This window comes from Bombus fervidus, chromosome 1 (genome assembly GCF_041682495.2).
Source record: "Bombus fervidus isolate BK054 chromosome 1, iyBomFerv1, whole genome shotgun sequence".
Classification (NCBI taxonomy): Eukaryota; Metazoa; Arthropoda; class Insecta; order Hymenoptera; family Apidae; genus Bombus; species Bombus fervidus.
In genome coordinates, this window is record NC_091517.1 from 5861742 (window position 1) to 5880659 (window position 18918).

The following is an 18918-nucleotide window of genomic DNA, read 5'->3' on the forward strand; positions in this document are numbered from 1 at the left end:
TGTTTCAAAAACAAATATATATTTAATTTTAACAAATAAGTAACACATTAAGTTGTATGGGTTAATTCAAGTTTAAATAGTACATTCATTTTCAGAGGGCAGCATATGTATGATTCACAAGTGGGTTGGGCACTGAGAGTAAATTTTTTTGTGATTAATTACGTATCAGTTATATGTATACAAAACATACATTTTTTTTACTTATAAAATTTATTAAACAAAATTTAATGACAAGATGATTAAACGATTACATTTACTTTTATTTTGTTTATATTTTATATGCCAAGGTAAATTCTAGCGATTTGTAAATTACATGTGTATAATCACTTATGTGTATACAAAATTTCACTTTTAATTCTGTATTTAAAAGTTTATATAAAACTTTATATAAAAACTTTATATAAAAACATTTTTAAGTTAAAAAATAAATATACTAAAAAAATATATAATTAATTACTCTATTGAATATTCAATATTTTTGTGAGATCATATTACAAATGATATAATTTTTAATATATTTAACAACATATAAACAATTCAATATAAATGACAACAATTTCATATTTTTTTCATGTTTATGTTTCTTTAGTTGTGTATTCCATTCAACAATCAAGTTCTTGTCAAATTCCATTAGTTATTAGAGGATCTTGGTTTTCTTGGGAAAATGGAAGGAATACTTTAACAGAAATAAATGCTGAAACAATGACTGATCGTGGCAGATGCGTTGATATGATAGAAGAGTATCATGTTAATTATACATTTGTGTTTCAACATGAAACCTGTTATCACTGTGTTAAATTAATTGTTAGAACTGTAAATGTATTAGAAAAAGTTGAAGGTAAAGTATATATGATAAATTTAAAGGAATTAATAAAAAAATTTGTATATAAAATGCATTAATACTGCACGCTTATGATTTAGCATATTGTGTGAATCTACCCGGTGGTGTTGAGCCAAATGTGGAAAATGTATGTAAAGGGTTACGTCCTGATCAACAGTTAGTAACACTATTTTCAGAGAATTATGTCCCAGTAAACTGTAGATCTTCTCTTGAAGGAGTTTGGCAGTTTGCCTATCAGGTATACATTTAATAATACATTTGCACAATAGTATATACAAAATTTATCAATTTTTTTATTATTACAGAATCGATTCAGATTTACAGGAGAATGCAATCATCCAGATGCTCAAATTAGATCATGTCAAACTGCCGGAACACAATTTTTAATAACTAATCAAAAATTCAATATAACGTACAAACAATGCGCTGGTATGAAGAATACTTTTGAAGGAGGTAATGTATTTTGTTAAATTAGGAGTTAATACTATTTTGCTAAGTTCTTTCTTGTAAAATTCAAATAATATTCCATTTTCTATTTCAGTGGTAGAATACAGTTGTTTGGGAGATTGGTTTGTTGATAAAAATCATTTTTTCGCGGTTGCAAATACGAAAGAATCTAGAAAAGACGAAAAATACCGATGTTTCCTAAAGAATCGCGATGATGATCTTTATATTGGTGTATCTATTACTGCAGAATGTAATACGTTGAAGACAGTTGAAAAAAGTCCAGAACGATTAAGGGTAACACCCGTTAAAGCGGAAGTGGTAGAGCCAGGATGCAGACTACCAGAAGATATGAGCGGACAATGGATAAACACTGCCAATATTGATGCAGATATTTTCATTAACGAAACGCATATAATTGAAACTTGGTATCCTGATGAAGGTCGTTATAGACGTACGATTTATGTTTGTCGCGAATCGAGGGATACCAGGGTGATGATGGCTAGATTAACTGTTGATGGATGGTATGGATGTTTAATGTAATTGATAAACGTTGTGCTTCAATATTTAATTAATTTTCATTTTTAGTCAAAAAGATTATGTATGCTTTGACTTTGTACGTCGACATCATAATATTATCAGATATCGACGTGGTATTGCAGTTATTAAAGATGATTTCCATACAGTTTGTTCGTGGGTCCAGTTCCCTAACAAGGAAGCTTGGAAATATGATTTATTCTTAGGTCAGTATAAAATACTTTTTCCATATATCTAATGCTAGATTTTTCTATTAATATTTATTGTGCCTTTAGCTAAGAATCCCGTACCAGTACGCTGTCCAGTGGCCGGAAAATACATGTTTGCTCAAAAAGGAGATGTTTTATTTGAAACTAGAATTTTAGGAGGTGTTACAAAGTCTCCACGTCCAAATATTTATTGCAAACAAAACATTTCAGATTTTTCTGTATGTGATACTGACCAAAAGGAAATTGCCATTGATGAAACCTATTGTTTATCAGTAGATCATTTAGGAAGACCTGTGGATATCTACAGTAAGCATAAATTGCTATAGTAGAATAGTATATATATATATACTATTACTTATATATATATATATATATATATATATAATATAGTAGAAAAATAACATATTCTACATGTTCTTTTTAAATATAGGTCTCCCGGACTACAAAATGCAATGTATTGGATTTTGGAAAGAAAATTTAAAATCGTATTTGATAACCTACGATGAGTTAGATCCTTTTAGTAAATATCGTTGCTGGGTATATCAAAGAGCAGATTTAAATAAAGTTCTCATGTCTCAAGCTATTGGACCATTCTGTGACCTTAAACAAGATGTTACAAGCAGTAATTATACTGAAGGTGCCGCAGTTGCGTTAGAGTTGCAGGTAATACAAAGTGCTTTTATAAGTTTATTTAATGCATTATATATAATTATAAATATATTTTATAATTAAATTTAGGAATATGAAAGGGAACGTGATCAATGTCCAATGTATTTCGATGACGGGAGTAATCCTTGGGTCGTAACGGAAAATTATATAAAAATATTTCATTATGGTAGTGGAAGTATAAAAACTTCGTCTTTATATTCATTCTTATTTTTAACAATAGGTATGATTCATATACCGTTGGTTGAAACATAGTATATTAACCCGTTTTATTAATCAGTTCCGTCCATATGTGTACATATCGTTTATTAGACATGAATAATTAGAGACAAATATACATATACATAATGCACTTATTTATTGTAAATCTTAAATTCAAAGAGATATTTACTATACATTGTAATATATAATACTCATTATATATATGTTACAATATGAAGTGCATTAAAAAAATGTGCCTTATACTTAAAAATTATATCTTTTATTAATTAATAGAATAGTAATAAGCTTTAGTGAGAAGAATCCATCCATTTTAAAATTACAATTTTTTATGACGATCTGAATTTAATAATTAATGTACTTTTATGAAAAAATTTACAATAAAGAATAATCTTATGAAAAATTTTATCTAAGAATAATCTAATGTAATTAAGTATTACATTATTTATGCTTACATTTTATGTATAAATATAGTATAACATAAAGCATGGAAAGAATTTATTTTGTCCAGCTGACTTTTGGTATATCAAAGTGTTCTGTTAAACTGTCTAAATGTCTGTTAAATTCTTCTACCCGTTGTTTGTGTGTCATTGAAGCCTTTTGTTTTATTCGTTCAGTTTGCTGCAAGTAATATTGTAGTTATATTATATTACCTTATCTTATAATATGAGATTATCAATTAAATAATTGCTTACCATCTTTTCTTGCATCTTTTGAAATGCTATTTCAGCTTTTGTTCGTTTAATTTCTACTACCTTAGATTGTTCTTCTTCCATAATTTTTGTCACTTCTACTAATTTCTTTTTTTTACCTTCTTTATTCTTTTTTCTATTAAAAAAAATAATAATTGCATTATTAACAATTTAAGGATTATAAGTAAATTTTGATCTACATATTTAGTAACTGTCAATGTAACTAAACTTAACCTAAAAATAAGATTTGTCAGATACATACTTTTTAATCACACTTTGATCATTTTTAAGTTTCAATGGTCCTTTTGCTACATGAGCATATGGATCATCATCAGTTGTCGCTCGCATGTTAATTTTTAAATAAATATTTATTATTTAATGTATTGTTATTCTTACTTATAAATTGTTCTCAGGTTATAGCTGATTATATATACTATCAGAGAGGAAATGAGAGTGATCACGCCCGTAGTTCTAGTTGTTTCACAGTACAGGTGCTGCACCATGCGGCCAAGTGCTGAGTTTAAATTGAAATTAGCATGTACAAGAACCTATAAAAGTAGGGATCTGCCCTGTTTGGTTGAACCTTAGCATATATGAGAATCTATGTATTTAAACTTAAAGTTAGGGATTTGCTCTGTTTGGTTACATACTAGTATAGATATGAACATATTGAGTTCTACGCTACAAGAACCTATTTAGTTGTATGGTTCTATAAAAAAGTTCATATCTATTATTCTACTCGAGATAGGCAAGCATAAGAATGACAATTAATTGTTTACTATATTTTTGAACGATGACACATATAAAGCAGGGTTAGAAATAGTACAAAATGTCAGAATATAGTAATTTATTAACAAAAAATAAAGAAAATAAATAAGTGCTTCTCGTCCTTCCTTTTGACTTTTGATACATGCTTTCTTGATGTCTTCTCGGGTGCGGATCTTCCTCAGCTTTAACGGAAAGCTCTTCTTCGGATGCTCCTAGAATCACTGAAAAAATTGATTCTTCAGAAATTGTGGAATTCGGAACACGATTGTTTGAATGCGTCAAATGTAAGAATAAGAAAGCAATTGAGGTGTAACAAAACACTTCACAGAATTTATATTTAGACATTTAGTCTGCGAGGTGTCTTGTATTTCAATTGCTCTACTTGTTCCTTATTCTTACGTTCGATGTATTCATAACAGAGCGATCAAAATTAGGTAATAGCGGTCAATTTCTAGAAAGTGGTTTAACAAATTTTGAAGTACGATATAGAAGAAAATGTTTAATACGTTAAAAATGAAAATTACTGGATGAAATAGAAAAAGGGCCTCGATATTTGTAAGATTATGAACCATTTCATTGTAATTTGCTAATAACTTTGATAGTTGAATATAGTTTTAAATAAAAAATAATTACGTTGTAATTGGATTTCAGGTAAGCGTAATCCAAGATATCAGTTATTAATAAAAAAGAAGTTACAAAGAAGTTAAGTATAGGAACAAAATTGGCTGCGCTTGCTTGTTCGGAAGTGCACAGAGGCATGAAATTATCGAGCGAAAATCATTTTCTCCTTTTTGTGATGTCAAATTTAAAGTCCTTCAGTGACACCCAAATCGCTCTGTGTTTTCACTTAATTATACTTCTAGCAACCGCTCATAGATGGTGTGCTACATTTGACTATATCATAAGCGTATATGTTACGCTGTTGCCATTCTCATATGTTCTGATGAGCGTGGGTTTCGAGTTAAATAGATAATCTTGTACATACAATCATTATACTTTCACTTACACAAACTATGTAGGACAGTAAATAAACTCGCTAGAGATGAATCGACTCTCGACGATACACAATCGATAGTGTTATGACGTCATGCACATCAACCAATAACATTTCTGCACTGGATAAGATAACATAGCTTAAAATTCTATATTATTGTTTTAAAAACATATAACATTTTATTGTTTTTATTTTCCAATGATAATAAAAATTTTATCAAAGGCAAGCTTCCATTTAAAAAATGGATTACATTGTTTTATTCCTTTTTATATGTATGTATATATATGTATGTATACGTGTATGTGTGTGTATATACATAACACAACTGTCATACTTTAAGGATCGTAATAAATTGATATAATATTGTTAATAATTCTCCATTAATTATACAAGTTTACTTAGCATCATATTCGTGTACATATAGCAATCAATTGTTCATAATCTCTATGTTGTGATCTATTAATCTTAATTAAATAGTTTCAAAAATGTGTACTATATGATAATTGATATTATTTTGCGCTTGTATTCGTACTAGCTATCATCATTTCTACATTAACCATTAAATGCTATTTTTTCTTGAAGGATTTAAGTTAGAATAACAGCACTGTTACTTAAATTGATTATCTGAAAACACAATATAAAAAATTGTTACTTATTTCTAAGGTGCTTGCAGGATGTATGTCTTGTTATCATTTGCATGAGCATATTTGGTTTAAGCATAATTTCTTTGTTTTTTCTTCATCAAACTTTCTATGATTTTTATATGACTGAATAGATAACAGCTAAAGCTTAGGTTTAAAAAAAGTGTCTACAATAATTGATCACTCAATTCAGAATAAAATCATTACTCAACACTCCCTTGCACATTTGATCCCCATTCTATCAATATTTTGGGCTTTTCGATAAAGACAAGTAAGTACATAAAATTAGTTACACATATTAACGAACACCACTTTTAGAATGTGCTATAAGCCACTGCAATGTTATATCGATATTGTCTTTTTCTTTGCATGAAATGCTATAGCAACAGATCTCACGATCTTGAATTGCTGATAAATTCCTGAAAAAGAAAGTATTTATATGACACACATTTATTATTTACTTATTATTACGACTATAATTTTTTAAATAACAAACATACATTCTTTCTATAAGCCCATTTTCATCCAAAGCAAGAGGTAAGTCCCTTTTGTTACCAAGAACCAGCACTGGTATACCAGATAGCTGAGGTTTGTCTAATAGATTGTGTAATTCATTGCGACTTGCTTCTATTTTTTCAGAATCAGCTGCATCTACCATATATACTATTGCATTCACTCCTCTGCAATATCTTTCCCACATTGATCTAAACCTTGGTTGACCTCCAATATCCCATACCTTTATAGTTACATTGCCTTTCGTTATTTTACGCATATTAAAACCAACAGTTGGGATCATATCTTCGCTGAATTGTCCTGACTGAAAAAGATTATATTCTATGAGAAATAGGAGTATACTTGTTTCATTACAGAATATAAAATAATACAGTGATAAAATACAGAAAATGTTTCAAAATAATAAATATGTTAATGTTATGAAAAAACTAATGTATAATTTTATTAAACTGTTCATGAATTCTATCTAAAATTAAGGAACAAAAGAAAACGACAACAATCGAGTTCGTTTCGCAGAAAATGATTGCAAAAATATGTAATTTTAAATCTTTATATTAGGGCGGGTGCAAGGTTTACATCAGTCACAAAGTTATCCCGAATGAAATATAGAATCTAACCAAAACGGTGCACGTTTTGTTCTTTTATCATGGTAAAATATGACGATTTAGTGATTTTCAAATGAGCATGGTACGTTTTATTTAATAAAAATGCGAATAGGAATACCAATCGTTAAACTGTAGCAATGAAAGCAAATTTTCGTACCGCTATAACATTTACGAAGGTGGTTTTTCCACTGTACTGCAAGCCAACAAGAGTGAGTTCCATCTCCTCTTTCCAAAAGAGGGATTTAAACCAATCCAAAATTCGATTGATGAGAGCCAACATTTTTATTCAATCGGAGGAAATCCAGCTCCACCGGTAGAAAGTACACTTAAAGTACGCCGCTCACTGTCTTTGACATGTAGTCATTTGCACTCGACTACGACGTCAGTCCGTCAACTCTGAAAGTATGTACCGCGCTAGTCAGTGACTGGCGCTGACTAATCGCGCGGCACCAGTGCCTGTGATGCGTCACAAGATGCTAAACACGAATTTATCTTATGAAAAAGTAATATCTTCCACGCTAAACAAGCTTATTGCGAGTTATAGTAGATGGTGGTAGAACGATCTTGACAGTTCGGGCATTGACGTGCAGCAGAAGACGTTACAGCGATTCTCAACTAGATGTTACTCTTTGATACTTCGTTCAATTAATAATTCACTGATTAGGACGCGTTGGCGACTTCTGTTCCGTTTTCCAACAAATGTACTGGTTTATTGTACATACGCGTGCTTATGTGCACAATTTTATGTCGACTAGAGAGATTCTTTTATAATATAGAATTCGTATATGGATATGAGCAGGAATTTCTGTATTTTTTATCGAATTAAAGGACCAATTTTGTAACTATATAAATGTATTTATTGCTGCCTATGGAATTTTCTATTATTTATACTGTTGTTGAAAATTCATTCTATTATTAATATAAAGTTGTAGGAAATAAAATGAAATATCTTCACATTAAAACAATAATGACCGTTATTGTAAGATTGCAAGTTGTATACGAATCGGTCGCGGTAGATGATTCGCGACAGTTTCAAGCTACTATGTAACTATGGCGTTGATGGTTCTCAATCTTTCGTTTACGAAGAATAAGATTTTATCTTTTCATCGGTATGTTCTAATTATTGTTAATTTTGTTTATGCGCAAATATGAGGTAACTGTTATTGAGTTATGTTTTTATTTATTATATTATTGTTCCTAAATAGTCCGCGTAACAATCATTTAAATATCGTAACATATAGATTGAGAACTATTGTCTAAGCGACAGAAAATTATGAATGCGTCACATACTTGTAGGTAGTAATCCATGCAAATGCACGTTGAAAAAGAATTGTTCTTTTCTATCATGCGGTAGATTACACAATGTACTGTATACTGTATATGCTTCAATCAATTTATGTTTCAAGAACTTCTAATTTTATCAATATCATAATAAATATATCAATTCTTTTATTCAGTTGCTTCAGATTACTATAGTTTCTTCTTATCTGTGCATAAGAAACAAGGGTACATAATTAAGTTCACGTTGTATATATAGAATGATTACTTTCATTTATGTACAATTTGAAGCATAGACTCGAGTTTTAAATATGTTGCGTTCATCGTTTTTGCGTTTAATTCCACATTTAATATCTGATTAATCGGTTGGATCTACTTACGTACATTGTATTCTCTCTATCGTCAATTTTTCAATTCAAAATTGAGGTCGTAAATAAATAATAAATAATTTTCTTTATTATCCCTAGAAAAATTAATTGCGTGAGCAAGTGTTAAATTTGAATTGATAAGTTTTCTGGGTCCAATTAGAATGTTTCCGATAAAAGAGGTACTCGAATATTATTCTGGAGATTTTTGTTCAGAAAATTTTAGTATAGTATAGGTTTTCGTGATTTTTTTTATCGCATAAGCAAAACATTTGTAATAAAGTTTGAAAGTTTTTACTAATGAGAATTAATTGGTATCTTTGTATATTGCTTTTTTGTACAAAAGAAAATCTTTGCAAAAAAGAACAATTTCTTTAAAAAATATGAAACGTGAGACATGTTCGTTATTTTTCACTAACTGTTCTACTAGTATTATGTACATAGCCGCGATTACAAAATAATCATTAGTCTCGGTGAAGATTCTTTTTCATACGTTTTTTTTAACAACTTTTTATTCGTAATATCTAGATATAGATTCGTATATAAATTATCATTATGCGCACGTTAATTTATGTTACCTGCTTTTACTTTTCTTTTCCTTCGCCGTTTTCTTTAACTTTCGACCTTTCTCGCGTGGCACAATAAGTGTTATTCAAAAGTTTTGTTTCCTTTCCTTACGACAGTACAAAACTATCCTATCTATGTACAAAGTGTACGAAATGTGCAAAGCGAACGAAACACAAAGTGGACATTTTGTGCAAACCAATCGTATCATCATACTATCTGATTATATCTGTGGTACAAAGTTCGGGAATCGTATCTTAGTCGCTGTAATTTTATGGATAGATGTACAAAGAATTTCTCAGGCATACAAACATTTGTGATTCTCTTTTAGAAAGTGTGAGTAGGTATCGATAAGAATGTTACATTGTGCAAGGACGCGAGGCACACAAAATTTCATAGTTAGAAAACATTGGTTTATGGGATATACGAATGATCTTCGTCACAGATCTGTCGGATTACAAGCATTCGCTTAGAAAAATAGAAGTATTGTATTAGAATAAATTTGTGCGGAATTCGGGAACTTGATGTTTGCGCTAGAAAATATAAACATTTCTAGATATTCTTAGTTCTAACAATAATTTCAACAACTGTGATGTTGGAAAATTTGATCAACAATTTAACCCTATATAATTTCATGATATACGTACAAAAAAAACGATAAAAAACCCCTTGATTAATTCGGCTTGTTTGACGACGCGTTCTGAGTTGAAACCTTAATGTCTAGATCACAAGTGACACGACGAAATATTTTGGTAATCACAGCTTTGACGCCAGTGATCGTGTTACAAAATGAAACGCGATCTCTTGCTTTTCGTTAATGAATTTTCGCCGATAGATCATCTCGCTGTTTATATTGAGCATTGAATGACCATTGCGCGTAATTATCAGAACATTCCAGATATTAAGGCACATCAGTTTGCTCGCAAGGCACGGATGACGTTGCTCTCTTGTCCCTTCAAGGATTGAATGTTCGGTAATCGAAAACGTGAGTTTCCTTAGCTTTGCGCGACTTCGCGATGCCTATAATATAGTCGGCATAAAAGCCAATCAGTGAAAAATCTTAAATATACAAAATCGGTTATTCATTGTCGATTAAATCATTAAATCATTCTCATCATCAATTAGTAGTCATTCTTATAGCTTAAATGATTAGTTTTGTACACTGTCTTGATTTATTGCTTCGCACATATTTCCATTACCTTACATTTTTTTTCGTTTTCTCCTTTTAATTTCAGCTGAATGGCTTTTGAGTCGAACATATTGAATAGATGATGTATTTTATGTACAATGCTAAATATGTTACACTGTACCTACGGCTGCCACGTAGATGAAGTATCTCTCGAAATTGAATATATGTATACGTCGTATATACAGTATCGATGATTTATGTTCAACTGAAAGTAATTTTTATACATCGATTTATAACAGATATGCCTGAGTTGTGAAAAGAAAATATTCACACAATTAGAAATATTTAAAATATGTTTAAAATCAGTATCATTAGGAAACTTGCTATTTCTTATATTCAATACTTTATAGAATGAGTCATTTAACGTCACAAGCGAAAAATTTTTCTTTTAGTTTTATTAATACGAGAAAATGTTTTACATAAAAAATATTGGGTTATGATCTTGAGAAAGAAATTTTTTGTGCCACGATATATTTTTGATATATGTTCCTTTGTTATATATCGATATATTTTCTCCCTTAATCATTTTTTCGTATCATTAAAATTAACGGAGAAATTTTTGGCTAACGTTAGTTGACTCACCTTGCATACGGACATGAATTTAAGCCCAGGTTTCGTACCGTTTATGTAATCGTGAAACTTGGTATGAAAGTGCGTAGATTGTGTACTATAGATCGGCCTAATTAAGATCACAAATTCTGGAATAATGAAGTGCGAATTTTCTAACACCCGCGGGATCCTAGTAAAATGCAAAAGAGATCTTCCCGAATTATGTAATAAAACAACGGTCGGTGGCATTGTTACGTAATTTAATCCAAGACTCACCGTTAACTCTCTTATATAATTTCTTGTTTTTACATAATCTTAGAACCGCGCGCAAACCGATGACAGTAAAAACATTTCGCAAGTAGCTATCATCCTGACGTATTTGAAAAGTATGTAAATCAAAAAATGATGTTTAACAATGTTCATTTTCACGAAAGGATGGGAAAATTAAATCGGATTATTTCAGCCGATTTAAAGTGGTGAGAGGCCTTTTTTACCTAGGAGTTCGAAGGCGTGTTGCGAAAACACTGCAATTTCACTATGGTCTATAAAAACAATTATTCTACAATTACCGTTGCGTATCGTAATACCGCTATGAATTACCATGATCGGTAATGCGATGGCGATGAAAATTACTTTTTTGTAACTTTTTAACTTAACTTTTTCTACATATTTTTATATCCGCGATCTCATCGGGACATCGATGCAATTAGTTTTCTACGTGAGATACGATTACATGAACGGCGGTGCGGCTTCTTCGTTCGTTTGCTTCCCGCATATACTCCTTTGCAGGGGGTGGGGGATGGATTCAATGACGAGTTACCTTGTCGGTCGTGGCAGGTGTACGTACAGCGAACCGAAGAAGGATCACGAATACCTGAGTTGCGAGGTCAGGGATCCGTGACATTGAGTCGCAACACATCCGGGAGTACCTTTGTACGTTGCTTCGTATCACACTCTTTTCCTCTCACCTTCTATCTCCTTTCACAAATATACGCTACAACGCAGTCGCAATACAGAGTAATTTTGTACTCAATGTTTTCTCCATTGGTCTCGAAGGATCATTGGACTGGAAGGGTGATAGAGCGAAGCCCGGATGCGACTCGAGGAATCGATGGAAAAAGACGAGATGAATTAATGACGGCTACGACGTAGCGCGATCGGGTCACTCGGTCGTCGTGTATGATTTCCTAAGATTGAGCTCTGACGCGGCTAGGCTGTCGCCTTTCACGTAATAATCGGCCGCATCCCTTCTTCCAGACGAATTACTGTTTGTACCGTTCGTCACGCCATTGGCTTGATGGTTCTGCTGATGATCCTTTTTCATGCCGTTTGCGACTGGCTTCCTCCTCTGTTGGTAACTTTGCTGGTAGAATTCGTTGAATAGGAAGAAGAACATAGTCGCGTGCAGACCGATCCACCAAACGAACGCCTTCGGGTAATTGCAGTCGATGAAGAGCAGTTGGAACGCGTGGATCATAACCGCGATGAACTGAATCATTTGGAAGACGGTCAAGTATTTCTTCCACCAGAGATACGGTTGCAATCTCGGACCCATCGCAGCTAACAAGTAGTATGTATACATTACGATGTGAACGAACGTGTTCAAGAGTCCGAAGAAAGTAGAATGACCGCCTGGAAGGAAAGACGATATATGTTAAAGATACTTTTGCAAATATTGACGACAGCGAAGTGAATTGCCTTACCAGGTGTAAATTTAACGCCAAACCACACTGACATTGGCATGCAACCATGGTGAATAACGTGCAATGTCGACACGTGATCGTTCTTCTTCCTCAGAACGAAGAAGATCTACAAAAATAGGGGACAGTAAAACGACCGAGATTATCAAAGACTTCCAATGTAATTTACTTCCAGTTACTTACCGTGTCCATGAATTCCGTAAATTTGGAGAAGTAATACCACCAGCAAGCGTGCACCATCTGCGCTTTGGAAAATATCGATTAGATAATCCCTTTAACATTGTTCGTAATACGATACGTGGTAATAGAAGCAAATCCTTGGAGATACAGAGATTGTCGCTAACAAATTATATACTCTAATGATGGAAAATTATAGAATAAATAAAAGAACAAGAATTGCAGACGCTCAAAAGATTTGCCTTTGATAGAGTTGCTTTGATGAACAGTCGTAACATTTTATTGCGCATCTTTCTGTGTATCTATTTGTGATAGTTATTAGGTGGTAACCAGTAAGTAATGTCGTCGTGTGAATGGTGTCTATTTCAAATTTTTGTTTTCTACTCGTAGTCTGTTAAGTGGCATTAATTGCATGAAGCGGTTGTTTCGAAGTGTGTTAGCTTGCTAAATTAACTACAATATTCTCAAGTACTACGGAAAATTTAGTGGCATGTAGGCAGGAAAAATGATGTTATGAGTACAGAGTTGGGTAATATTGACAGAAGAGACTAAGAAATATGAAATATGAAAGAAAATATGAGAATTTTCAATTGTATCCAATCAATCGCTTAGAATATTGCTGAAGGAAACAACGCTAAAACATGTAACTGTACTCGAAATAAAAGTTTCACATTTAAATCGCATAATTTAAAGAATTTTTGAATTATGTTTTTAAATTTCGAAATTTTCGAACTTTTAGATTTTTGAATTTTTCAATTTCAACAGAAACTTTGCCAATATTGTTATATGTCTCAATATAGAATTTATAGTTTTATCGTGTAACTAACAGATTGTGCAGAAGTTGTATTTGACATAGTGTAATGCATTTGCGTGTTAATGGGGAATATCACCCACCCTTAGTACTTGGGGTCGATCACTGTAGTCTACGGGTTGGCACCTTAGAGAATAGTCGCCAGTCAGCCATCCGGACATTCCTATCTGCAACCACAACCGCCCAGAGGCCATTCTCCGATCAATGAAAAGAATAAATAAACGAAAGAGGAAGGCATAGAAAAGAAAGGGGCGTTCGTGTGCATATTCTCAGAGAAAAATTAATCATGGTAATGACTGGGACGCGACAGTGTTAATTAAGACTAAACAACTCGTCTTCGTCGACGTTCATCATTCTCCTACAATTTCAGTTCTTACCTATTTCTATATTCATCATTTTTTCTTCAAATTTTCCTCGGATTCAGAAGAATTTACGTAAAAGTTACAGGAAGTTTATGAATCGTTAATCAGTTTGTCATTTGATTTTTTCTCGATATCAATGGATTTAATGGAATAAAAGTTAATTCGGACTTGGACTGGCATGCAGGCATTCCAAGATGTAATTAGTATAGATTGCACGATAACAACAGAAACAAGCAAATGTAAAAATGCAAAATACACAAGCCACAAGCGCTATAGTATAGTTTACTCCTCTTTCATAGATGGTTTCGTTCCCTGGTCGACTGCCTACGAAGCATAAGATAATTCGCATTATAGCACAATTCTACAATTTCTACAATCCAAGGCCCTTGAAAACATGAAACGTTCTATCGTCAAAAATATGCGTATACGTTGTCATAGTGCATCACGATTAATGAAATTAGATTTGAGGATATAGAGGAATATGGAGCAGCAGATCAACGATATCTTTCTTTCATATATACTCGTACGTATACGCATATAAAAATCGTTGAACAAGATCGTTGGTGGAGGTCCGTCTCGTTGGAATGGCGGTCGATGATCCATCTGCAGAGAAGATTACGTATGACAAGACTTACCCTCACCGCGGTTGGATTGTTGCTATAGTCCACAGGCTGGCAACGGAAACTATATTGGTCCCACCATCCGCCCATCAGACTCTGTTTTTTTTTTTTGTTTGAAAATTAATGTTTTATCTTGCGCTTTCCTCTGCATTAATCGAAGGCTTAATCGATCGAGTCCGAAACGCGTTCTTACGCGAAGTAACTTTAAGATGCATTACGACTCGGTTATTTGTAACCGCTGAAAGTGTCAACTAAAGTTTCACCAGCCTTTTAAAGTATTGTCCAAGCGATATTAATTTGTTTAACAACAACGAATCGTTTAATTTTGTATACTGAAGCGAGCAACCTTTCTGCATCTTGCATTGAAAAAGATGTCACGTAAGAGTTTATATAGTCAATCGTTTCGTAAATATTAATTAAGCAGTGTCATTGATATCGGTCACACACAATCTCGAACTCGATGAATTAGCCGGACGTTTGATGTTTTCGCAGAAATCATTCATCGTACGACGCTAATGTGTAATTCTTGGTTCCCTGTGGCACATTCTGATACAGAAGAGACTGATTGTGCGTGCTTATGTACCATAAGCCAAATATGTACCATCGCAGACTTGTTCATGCAACGAATATATTTTTGAATCGGACAACACATTATAACGGGCAACAAAATTCTTCAGACGACACGTTATTCGATACAACAAGATATAAAAAGAAGAGAAGAGAAACAAGTGCAACGAGGGTCACTCAATTGAAGTAGAGATGTTACCTCGTAGAAGAGCCACGCTGAGAACACCATTTGGAATAGATTATAAATTATCAGAGCGTTCTTCAACTGAAAGGGCTTCCTATTCTCCATTAGCTTTGGACCCAGAACTTTTACTCCGTATACATAGCTCAGGCAGATAAACAGAGTGGGGAACGGTGAACTCATCATGAACCAGTGCGTTGTTCTCTGATCTGAAAAAATAAATTACAGGTATAACATTCTATCAATGCTTGATCGATTGGTATTCATCAATAACTCCAAAAATTTAATCAACGTAGAGAAAACTTCTAGGACATATTAGTCTTCGGTTGACCGTAGTTGATCTTGCATGGCCAGCTGCCTTGGCGTAGCATTGGTGTATCGGTCTCGACCTTGAGGTGTCATCACGCGATATCTTCCTATACTTTTTTCGTCCTTCAAAAGTTCAGTCAACTATCGCATTATTATACTATACGTCGTTATACGCGTTAAAACCAGTTGTAAAATATGTTTAATTAACTGGTCCCTTGCTGGTTTTAATAGTTGAATGACCTTGGTGCTGTTTTATGGTGCTCTTCCAGTATTCTACTTTAAAGCGGTGATAATCTGCTTCGATCGTGATATTTCCTTTGCTGCGGGAATTTCTACTATTGGAAGTTATTCGGCGAATCTGAGAATACGGTCTCTTATTTGCGTGTTTCCGAAGAAGTTAAAAATCCTCCTCGAGACTGATGGCTGTATCTCTCAGCTGTGTGAAATGAATAATTCATTTTTGATACAGGCTATCGCTGAATCACGAAGAATAACGTTTGCTTAATCGTATTTGCTTTCTAGCTAATAGTTTTTTTGGGCCATATAATTTCTTTTCTACCAGCGATGTGTCATATAAGCGACTGATTTATGAGACGTTATTTTAATCTTAAATCTATTGCTTAACCATGCTTTTTCATCAGCACATATTGTGCGAGATTTTTATTTTTTTTCTTTCCTTTTTTTTGTAAGTTTCTGTATCCGGTAACTAGCTGCCGTTATAAATACATGTATTCTAACGGGATCAACCCTGATAAATAAATAAATAAATAAATAAATCAATAATGATATTCTATCCTTCCTTTCTGTACACGCACTTGTCGAAATCTCCGACTCCATGCTTCCTCAGTCGTGCTAAAAAACATGGATCAAGTCGTTCAATCATGAAACTTCTAAATTTCTGTTTCTTTGTCGTTTTCCCGAGAAAAAGTTTTTAGAAAGGAGAAGATAAAAAGACGAGTATTTTCAAGCATTCTTTAATATACGATAATAATGAATAAAAGTTATAAGTGATACACGCAGAAGGTTTCACCTCTGCTTTTGAGAAAGCGTTGCCAAGTTAGAGATACGTGGGGAGAAATGATATGTGGAATTCTGGAATTCCCTATCACCGATCCTTTGTAATATTGGCATGTTAGGTTTCTATAGAATCTTCTTTCACTGGGTAAACAAATATTTATGAAACTAATTTTTATACTGATATGAGTCGATATTATGCGAATAAAAATATAAGTTCTGGTTCGTTGAAATGTTAGTGATAGCAAACAAAAGCTCCAGATACCTAGCTAGAACTTTAAAATTTATGAAGTAAAGAACGACGTCTAAAATTGTATAACTGTAGATAGGAAATAGCGAAAGTTGGTAGCATTATGAAAGAAATCGGGGTTTAAGTTAGTGAGAAAAGATATTTGGAATTTCGCTATATATTCCACAACAGATTTTTATTTTGTAATAGTTTGCTATTGATATTATTTGAGGAATAGTCATCTGTAACTTTTATTGCTTTAATTTTTATTTATTCGTGTTCGTTTTCATCGTGGAAAATTTTTGTGCAAGGTCATGCTTGCGTAATTTCAGAGAAGTTTCTATTCAGGATATACCCGCATTGCCGACTATGATGGATAAAGTATGATTTATGTTTTTGAATTCTTTCGAAAAGTTTAAAAGATTCTTTTAAAAGTTTAGATCCTGTGGAACAGTTGTAATTTTTGATTGTCCCCGCATTAAGACAATGTTACCCCTGTACAATGTGCCTACGTCGAAGAAGACATGTATGTTTTATTCATTTACCTGAACTCTTGTTTCCTTATTTATATGCAATAATGTACATATATTGATATTTTTCTGATGTTATCTTTTTTAAAGTAAAACTCTACTTATATTTGATTATGTATATTATTTACATATTTTTTACATGAGTTGTTACAAGCAATTATTTCCAAATGGACTTGTAATTTGTATTCTTTATGCGTTATTTCTTATATTAATGTTTCATTTCATAACTAAACATGCATTATACATGACTATTTTATTTTCCATCGTAAATTTTGCGTCTCTTTAATTATTATTGACATTATTCTCGTTATTTTTCTTATCGTCATCGTTTTTACGTAATACCTTGTTGCTATTGCAAAATGTTTATGAATCAAAACAAGCATACTCTTAAACATACATGTTGGATAAAAAGAAATAAGGACGGAAGAATTATCGATTTTTTTCAACTTTGTTCAAATAGAATCTAATCATTTTACTCAGCACAATCGTATCATTTTTATTAAGAATAATCCAATTTCCATATCATCTACAGGAAATACTGGCCATGAATTCCGATCAACTGCAGATATTCCGTTTAGACCAAGGTGAAAAGCGAAATGAAAGCAGAAAAACGAGAATTGAATGGAGAGAGAGAGGGTTCAGCCATTCCTGTTCTTGCTTAATAAAATCGCTTCCAGTCACCAGTTGGTGATCGTCGTTGAGATGTTTCTCAATGTTTAAGGTTTGTTCACAATGTTTGGAAGGTGAAAAACTTCAAAAGATCGTAAGATCTACATCTGGCCATGTTACGCGTTTGTAACGTATGTGTACGATCTCATTAGAGGCTTACCTGCATTTTTGTCGAGTATCTCGTGTAGCCGGTCTACGTACTGCATTACAATCGACATTTTTCTTGCTTTTTGCCAAGAGAACCTTTGCAAGATATCTTCCTGAGGTCAGAATCAAGGGCGTAGACTTTCACGACCAGATCCACGAGTTCCTGAAACGATCAAAGCATGAAAGAGTCATCGTCGCGGTCCAAGAATGAAGGTCGATTTCGAAAGTAAATTGAGACAACATGAAGGACGTTGTGGAAAACAAAGCGGGCTCCTTGTTTGGGCCATAAGAATGCACATAAAAGCGTAGAAAAAGTACATTTCACTCTTCGATAAACGCGTGTGGAAGCAATCTCTATTATTTTTTGATAAAAGATCTTTCTCCGCGTCATAGAGCTATACTTGAACGTTTTAAAAATACTTACATAGAGTTAAACGTACGATAAGATTTAGCTTAGCATTAAATATAGAACAAGAAAGAAAAAGAAGGGAAAACTGTGAGAATAATTTAAAACTGGATAGCAAGGAA

At 32.8% G+C, this 18918-nt stretch overlaps 4 protein-coding genes across 11 annotated transcripts in view; 1 reads left to right on the forward strand and 3 right to left on the reverse strand.

Annotated features, from left to right (window-relative positions):
• Positions 1–98: 98 nt before the first annotated feature.
• Positions 99–4056, forward strand: Udt (protein undicht). Of its 2 annotated transcripts, XM_072016488.1 has the most exons (10): positions 99–287; positions 590–838; positions 922–1079; positions 1147–1294; positions 1383–1809; positions 1874–2028; positions 2098–2337; positions 2462–2694; positions 2770–2920; positions 4022–4056. In XM_072016488.1, the coding sequence occupies exons 1-10, from the start codon at positions 236–238 to the stop codon at positions 4030–4032; spliced, it is 1824 nt and encodes a 607-aa protein (XP_071872589.1). In that variant the 5' UTR covers positions 99–235; the 3' UTR covers positions 4033–4056. The 2 variants fall into 2 exon arrangements, with proteins under 2 accessions (XP_071872589.1, XP_071872502.1); XM_072016401.1 differs by lacking the exon at positions 4022–4056 and having other exon boundaries at positions 2770–3169.
• LOC139995971 (protein FAM32A) lies at positions 2942–4011 on the reverse strand. The gene is made up of 3 exons (XM_072019977.1): positions 3871–4011; positions 3612–3744; positions 2942–3537 (listed from the first exon to the last, which is right to left on the reverse strand). The coding sequence occupies exons 1-3, from the start codon at positions 3954–3956 to the stop codon at positions 3415–3417; spliced, it is 342 nt and encodes a 113-aa protein (XP_071876078.1). The 5' UTR covers positions 3957–4011; the 3' UTR covers positions 2942–3414.
• Positions 3871–7746, reverse strand: Arl8 (ADP-ribosylation factor-like protein 8). Its single transcript, XM_072019653.1, has 3 exons — positions 7287–7746; positions 6512–6828; positions 3871–6430 (listed from the first exon to the last, which is right to left on the reverse strand). Exons 1-3 carry the CDS (start codon positions 7407–7409, stop codon positions 6310–6312), a joined length of 561 nt encoding a protein of 186 aa, XP_071875754.1. The 5' UTR covers positions 7410–7746; the 3' UTR covers positions 3871–6309.
• A 1179-nt stretch (positions 7747–8925) lies between these two features.
• The window catches only part of LOC139994476 (very long chain fatty acid elongase AAEL008004), a 37259-nt gene continuing 27266 nt past the window's right edge, over positions 8926–18918 (reverse strand). For 4 of the 7 annotated variants that reach the window (XM_072017449.1, XM_072017288.1, XM_072017200.1 and 1 more), the window contains 7 exons: positions 18404–18553; positions 15511–15701; positions 14760–14840; positions 13846–13929; positions 12958–13014; positions 12778–12883; positions 8926–12706 (listed from right to left, as the gene is read on the reverse strand). In XM_072017449.1, the coding sequence (XP_071873550.1) occupies positions 12237–12706; positions 12778–12883; positions 12958–13014; positions 13846–13929; positions 14760–14840; positions 15511–15701; positions 18404–18461 (1047 nt within the window). In that variant the 5' untranslated portion in view covers positions 18462–18553 and the 3' untranslated portion in view covers positions 8926–12236. The remainder of the gene's footprint in view (positions 12707–12777; positions 12884–12957; positions 13015–13845; positions 13930–14759; positions 14841–15510; positions 15702–18403; positions 18554–18918) is intronic. The other 3 variants (XM_072017617.1, XM_072017693.1, XM_072017533.1) reach the window with 3 other exon arrangements.